We start from the raw sequence: 7,103 nt of genomic DNA on the forward strand, positions 1-7,103 counted from the left end.
CGATCGGACAAGGAAATGTAACGGGTTATTTTTTTTAGTAAGGTACCTTATTATACCCGTGCTTCATTTTGAGCACTTTTTTTTAATTTGTATCAAAATGAGCATTTGAATTTAATTTGCTTTCACAGGGAGGGCACTAATGCTATTCCGGTGATTAAATGCTTACGTGTCCATCGGAGATCTCACGTGGACTCCAAATTTCCACATCACTTGCGCACGTGGAATGGCCACGTGGACAACTAATCCACCTCATCAAAAAACCGCCATGTCAGCCTTCTTCTCCCTTTTGACTTCTCTTTCTTCACGTTCAGAGAGAGAGCAGAGCTCCCCTTGTTTGCCCTAACTATCTCCTGTTGTCTACCTTCTTCTCCTCCTTGTTTTGCTAAGGGAGGCGAGTACCCGAGAGAAAGTGAGGCGGTGAGAAACCGGAAATAGACCACCTCCATAGCCCTCGCGAAGAGACCGAAGAGGCCCATGTATCTAGAGCCACTTGTTCATAATTTAGACCAAGCGATCTCCCCTTCTTCTCCAAGAGAGCCCTTTGATTTATCTCCCTCTTCTTATCATGTAAATGGACAAATAAAATTTGGACACAGAAAATATCATAATTGTGAAAGTTCTGCTAACAAATTTATCACGACGTTTATCTACCATTATGAGGGTAATCATTTATAATTACAAAGTATAATCAATGGCTTAAACTTCAAGCAAATCACTGTGAAAGTCTGGACAAAGGTTAAACATTGGCATTGACAAAACTGGACAAAGTACCTGGCTATATGCAGGTATATGACATTTACATAATATGTGCAGTATATACAGACATATATTCAAACCAGTTATACATATCATTTGTTTTGGAGACAAGGAAATCAAGTGTGAGACACAATTATGGGAACAAACATTTATAATTCATTCATTTAGCTTGTTATAACAAAAATTGCCCGTGGCTCGAATACAACAACAAAACATAATATCACCATGTCACAACAAAATTGCCATTAGGCTACGAGTACATCCTTAGAATATAATTACATGTCTGTCATAACAAGAAATATCCAAGAAAGCGACATCTTTTTCAAACATTCCCTTCATCACATGTAGCGATCACGATAAGTTATGGAATCCATTGTTTTCCTCTTTTTTTGGTTGCAAGATCTGAATTTCTGAGGATGTTTTTGACCGTGTTTTCTTTTTGCAATGGTTACGCAAGAGTACATTCCACCGATCTTGGGTTAGCTTCAATTATGCCCTTCTTTCTTTGTCTCATTGTTTCAAGTTTTTTCCTTTCTGACCTCCTTTCTTCAGCATTGTGTGCATCCTGCTCTTGTGTAATAATACCCTATATTATTGAAGAACATAAATACTTAAGAAAAATGATGAGCAAGCAATATATTGTAATGTCTAATTTCAATCTAGTACCTGTAAAGGTTCCACTTGAACATTTTCAAATGTTGTAATTTTTTCACTGAATTGAGATTCAATTAGGTGATCAACCTGACAAGTTATGAGAAACCAAATTAAGATCCAACTTGTAAAATTAAATTGATCCAGCGAAAATCTTACCAATTGCAAATGATCCTCTAGAACTTGTGGATCTGTTCCATCCATAGGGTCATGACAATTTACCTGCAAAGGACAATATAATTATTTGGACCTACTGTACAAATATTCATTCATAGGATGTGATTAAATCACCTCATCCTGGGGCAGAGTTGTTGTTGAAGTCCCAGTTTGTCCTCCATTGTCATCATTGTTAGTATTAGTTCCCTGGAGAGGAATGCAAGTTGGATTTGAATAAAAAAAACAAGAAGGAACCTATGTTTAATATAATTCAATTACCTGTTGTCCATGAAACCTTTTGTTATGTCCTGTAACTCCACATATGCTGCAAGTGATTTTCTTCCCTGTCTTGCTCATCTTTCCATTGCAAAAGCCAATTTTCTCAGTTGTATCTTTCCTTCTTAGCCTAACCTTCTGCCCCCTTTTTTTCATAACAACTTCAGGTGGTATCATAGGGCACTGAGGACTCTTTGGCCAGTAGGTTTTGTCTTGTGTAGGGTACAGGATATGGTTGTATATGTCTAGGAAGGTGGACACCTTATAACAGTCCTCTATGTAAGTCTCTGGCTTTTCATGGTTGTAATAAATTGCAGAAATGGCATGAGAACATGGCACTCCAGTCAATTCCCACCTTCTACAAGTGCATGTTTTTTCCTTTTTGTTCACCACAAATTGGCCATCATTGCATATAATTTGGTATTGGTCTCCCCCTGACCAAGTTGTATTATGAGAGTAAGTCATATTCTTTGCCTTTTCCAATTTTTGAACTATCTTGGGACAGAATATATTTCCTGATTTTTTCATTGAATCTCTCTTTCTCTGAATCCTGCACATTAGCTGTGTTCTAATGGTTTCATTTAATGTCACAATCCCTTTGGTTCTAGCACAAAGTATCAAACTATTAAAACACTCACAGAGGTTATTTAAAAGCATATCACACTTGTAGATTGGTTTAAAGTGTGCCCTCTACTCCAATGTATGGGGGTATTTTTCCTCAAGAACTCATATGCATCGGGTGACATGGCATTCAAAGGTTTCCATTTCTTTTGTTAAAGCGGGGGATGTAGGCGGCCCTGGCACATTTCCATAGTTGGTCTTTTAAAGCTTTACCCTTGTAATTACTCCTAAAGTTGCAATGTATATGCCTGACACAGTATATATGCTCTGAGTTGGGAAATAAATCTTCTAAAGATTTTGGAATTAAGCCCTATTAATGGATTTAATTTGGCAATCAGAAGACATACATAACAAATAGAAACAAAAAAAAAATAGAAGAAAAAGAACAATATGTTAGTCATTGGCATATTTGCAAAACATTGCATATGTCACTACATAAAGTGTTAGGAAATCTAACCTTTTGTCTATCACTCATAAAAGCAAATCCATGACCGTTATTAATTTCCAAATCTATTGCCAGTAGCTCTAGGAACCATCTCCAGTTATCGTAGTTTTCTTTATCCACCACAGCCCATGCTATGGGATAGATGCAATCATTTGCATCTACTCCCACAGCTGAGAGCAGTTGTCCTCCAAACTGTCCCTTGAGCCAGCAACCATCTACAGAAATAATCGGCCTGCATCCTGCCATGAAACCTGCCTTCAATGGACCCAAGCAAAGGTACATACCTCGAAATATGCCTTCATTACACTTGAACATTACAGTGGAGCCTGGATTTGTCCGCAGGATTTCAAGCCTATAATCATATAAACTCTTGATCTGCTCACATTCATCACCATCCAATAGGCTGTATCATAAATTAAACAAAAGATCATAAAAATCAAGATATCAAAATGTTGTCTTACACAATAAAAAATAAATAACAGCCATTCATTCCACCAAAGTAATTGAAAACATCTTAATAGAAGAGTTACAAATTTACTTAACCTTTTTGCAATACTTTTTGCCCTCCAAGCCTTTAGTCTTGTAATGTTAACTTGCTGATTTTTCTTCACAGCTTGCATGATGCCTGCTACTAACCAGCCTGGATCTGCCCTGAATTGATCCAAATAATGCTCAGCAACCCATTTTGCACTAACATGCCTCACATTGTGATCCCTAGTGCACTCATGTTTGAGGATTCCAGATTTTATTTGTATAGTGTTGTGGTCTTTAATCATAGGAGCTGCCCATAAATAGAAAGGACATCCTTTCTTGCAAATAGCCTTGAACCTCTTCTTGTTACTGGGCCTAAAATTCATTACGTACCTATTCTTAATTCCATAGTTCCTAACAGCCTCCTTGAATTCATTAAAACTGCTAAACTTCATTTCAATCTCAAAATGTGGGTCATTCATATCCAATTCAGCATGAAAATCTGAATACTTGGGCTTTTCTGGGCCATCTCCTTCTTCATCTGTCTCAGAATATGATTGCAACCCACCAGATCCATCACTATCAGAATCAGTTTCATTCATTGCATTATTTTGATCTTGAATACATTCCTCTGCAACCTGTCTATGACCCTCTGCACAATCATTGACCATTTCATCACTTTTGAAACTATATTCAGAATCTTCCAACTCACTCCCATCATCATCAACTTCCTTTTGTTGTCCATGACTTGCCTCATCAGTATTTTCCCCCACTGCTTGAACCTGCGCACCATCTATATTTTCATCACCTTGCTCACCATCATCATTATCTCTTGTAACTAACTTAGAAACCTTAGCAAATACATTAACTACCCTTTTGTCACTAACATTTGCAGCCAAGTCCAAAGCATCTCCATCATTGATTATCTCTCTCATACCGACATGACAATCTCCACACTCCAACCACCAAAATGTAGTCCCGTCTACTTCCACATTCATCTCCTTTGCCATATTTAAAATCTCTAATCTTGAAATCTTATCATGACAACAATAATCAGCAAAACCAGCAAACTCCCGGCCATCGTATTTGTGTGCTTCACCATATGTATAATACAATTTAATTGTGAAATAGTCACTACTATGTGCTGAAAAGAAGCCCAAATTGTGAAATAGTTACTACCATGTGCTGAAAAAAACCTAAAAAACCCAAGTGTTGAAAAGATTTTGTTATTAGATCACAAACCATAGAGACAGAATCCTTAGACTTCAACATATAAAAAACCTAATAAACTATAAACTATTCAACTGGAAAAACCTAAAACTAGTGTAGATGCAAAATTGGAACAAAAATAATGCAATGTATTACAGTAAATTGACGCTTCTGCGTTGGGTGGCCTTATCACCCACTCAACTTCCATGCCTTCCTGATCAAATGCTCTGAATATGGGCCTCTTTAGTCGCTTGGCAAGCGCTCTGGAGGTGGTATGTTTCCCTGGTTTCTCACTGTCTACTTTCTATTGGAACTCTGCTCTTTCTTGGCAAACAAGGAGGAGAAGAAGGTGGACGACAGGAGATAGTTAGGGCAAACAAGGGGAGCTCTCTCTCTCTCTCTGTGAACACAAAGAAGGAGAAGAAATCGAAGGAGAGAAGAAGGGGCTTAGGCTGACGTGGCGGTTTTTTTATGAGGTGGATTAGTTGTCCACGTGGCCATTCCACATGCGCAAGTGATGTGGAAATTTGGAGTCCACGTGAGATCTCCAGTGGACACGTAAGAATTTAATCACCGGAATAGCATTAGTGCCCTCCCTGTGAAAGCAAATTAAATTCAAATGCTCATTTTGATACGAATTAAAAAAAAAAGTGCTCAAAATGAAGCACGGGCATAATAAGGTACCCTACTAAAAAAATAACCCGAAATGTAACTGTAGATTGTGAATTGAGAAGCATGAACCCTACTTTACTTCGTCAATTAATTTATGTTATTGGAATAAGATGATAATATACGGGCGTGGTGTTTATTAACTTGATAATGAAATTTATAAAAAAATATCTTAAAAATTAATGAAGTTGGGAGGTTGGTTCACTAAAAGATGTTTTTAGTTCATTTGGTTGTAATAATACATGTTTGAATATTATTATTTTATTTATTTTTCATTTTTATTAAATTTTTGTAGCTGATCATCACGTCATAATGACCATCATATACTTATGTTTATGTGAATGGAAAGGGCTAAACATGATGATTATGTCAAACCATAAACATTGAATGCTAATCTTAATCTCCACTGTTGTATATATATGATGATCATGTTTTAATTCACATAAAATCTAACATAAACATAAACATAACATTCTATAGAATTCATAAAATTTTAATTAAATAAAAAAGAAGAAAAAAAAAAAAGCCAAGCTTGAACAAGAGATAAAGAATTAGGCAATGAAGCCAAGCTCATCTCAAGCACGGTTAGGGATATGCATTTGAGCATGACCACCTAAGATTTCAGTCTCTAATTAATTATAATAAAAATTTGAAAATATGTAATAAATAGTAATAAAAGTCAACAAACAAATGGATTTTTCAGTTAAAGATCCATAATGTGTTTTTAAGAGTTATTTGATGGCTAAAGAAATATATCAAATTTGTTCTTTATGCTTAAGAGATGAAAGGTTTACAATTTTTTTTTTTAATTATTTTTATTTTTATTTGATAATGTAGACAAGTCATCTCACATATACACCCCAAATCCTTAATCATGCACTCGTATTGCAACAATAGTTAAAAAAAAAAAAAGAAAACTTCAATTATATTCAAACTTATTCAGCAAATGGCAACAACAGAATCTCAAGAATCTCAATTTGGCACAGTCCTAAACCCTACCATAGTTTAGCTATAATAGGAATTCAATCATGAAATTCTCTTAATTAGATGTACAAAGTTCATGTTCCATGAGAAAATTTGGGAAATTATTTGAAATGCAATTGGCCAAACTTAACATGATTCAATGATTTCCGTTGTCTCTCTTCAAAACCTCATTAAAAGATTAATTTGCCCTTTTAAATATAATTTCAATCACGATTTAAGGACGTATTGTATCAATTTAAAGAATTCAATAAAGTATAATGGCTAAAATAAATTTTGGATAAACTTAGATTTTTAAAATATATAAGCAACGGGTTGGCCATAGGCATAGGCGACCAAGGCCAATGCCCAGGCCCCAAGATTTTTGAGGGCCCCATAATTCATATATTTTTTTTGAAAAAAATTATATTTAATATTTCATTTAGTATTATCCTATCGAAATAGTTATCTTATTGAAGGTTTTAATTTTTTTCTTTTTCAAGTATACAATCAGTAACAAATTTGGCCTAAAGGCCCCGTCTCACAACTCATTTTTTAAATTCTTATTTACTATCATCCTATAATCATATCCATATAATTATATGAAATTTTAAATTTATTTTAAACTATAACATTTAATTTATTATAATATCAATGTGAAACAAATTGGTAGGCCCATAATTTTCACCGTCTCACAATTCATGTTTTTTTTAAAAAAATTATTTAAAATTTTTATTTATTATTATCCTATAATCATATCCATATAATTATTTTAAAATTTTTAATTATTTTTAAACTATAACCTTTATAATAAAAATAGGAATTTTTATCCGGTTCTGTGATAACTACCACGGAACCAAGACGTGGTTATGGGTTTATAAAGTTACCA

The 7,103-nt window shown here is 34.7% G+C and overlaps 1 protein-coding gene and 1 long non-coding RNA gene across 3 annotated transcripts; both read right to left on the reverse strand.

Annotated features, from left to right (window-relative positions):
* Window positions 1-1,240: 1,240 nt before the first annotated feature.
* LOC120273027 lies at window positions 1,241-1,600 on the reverse strand. Its single transcript, XR_005540495.1, has 3 exons — window positions 1,567-1,600; window positions 1,423-1,497; window positions 1,241-1,342 (listed from the first exon to the last, which is right to left on the reverse strand). It is a non-coding gene; the product is annotated as an uncharacterized LOC120273027 (long non-coding RNA).
* A 592-nt stretch (window positions 1,601-2,192) lies between these two features.
* LOC120273983 lies at window positions 2,193-3,765 on the reverse strand. 2 transcript variants are annotated; one of them, XM_039280732.1, is made up of 3 exons: window positions 3,449-3,765; window positions 2,918-3,308; window positions 2,193-2,273 (listed from the first exon to the last, which is right to left on the reverse strand). In XM_039280732.1, the coding sequence occupies exons 1-3, from the start codon at window positions 3,760-3,762 to the stop codon at window positions 2,226-2,228; spliced, it is 753 nt and encodes a 250-aa protein (XP_039136666.1). In that variant the 5' UTR covers window positions 3,763-3,765; the 3' UTR covers window positions 2,193-2,225. The 2 variants fall into 2 exon arrangements, with proteins under 2 accessions (XP_039136666.1, XP_039136665.1); XM_039280731.1 differs by lacking the exon at window positions 2,193-2,273 and having other exon boundaries at window positions 2,853-3,308.
* Window positions 3,766-7,103: the final 3,338 nt, after the last annotated feature.

The sequence above is a fragment of the Dioscorea cayenensis genome, chromosome 12 (assembly GCF_009730915.1).
Source record: "Dioscorea cayenensis subsp. rotundata cultivar TDr96_F1 chromosome 12, TDr96_F1_v2_PseudoChromosome.rev07_lg8_w22 25.fasta, whole genome shotgun sequence".
Classification (NCBI taxonomy): Eukaryota; Viridiplantae; Streptophyta; class Magnoliopsida; order Dioscoreales; family Dioscoreaceae; genus Dioscorea; species Dioscorea cayenensis.

Bases quoted from the DNA above. Each gene is read 5' to 3' on its own strand.
- LOC120273983 (XM_039280731.1), bottom strand. From the start codon at position 3,762: ATGAATTTTAGGCCCAGTAACAAGAAGAGGTTCAAGGCTATTTGCAAG. The intron at 3,309-3,448 runs GTTAAGTAAATT...TTTATGATACAG, and splicing joins GCAAAAAGTATTGCAAAAAG to CCTATTGGATGGTGATGAAT.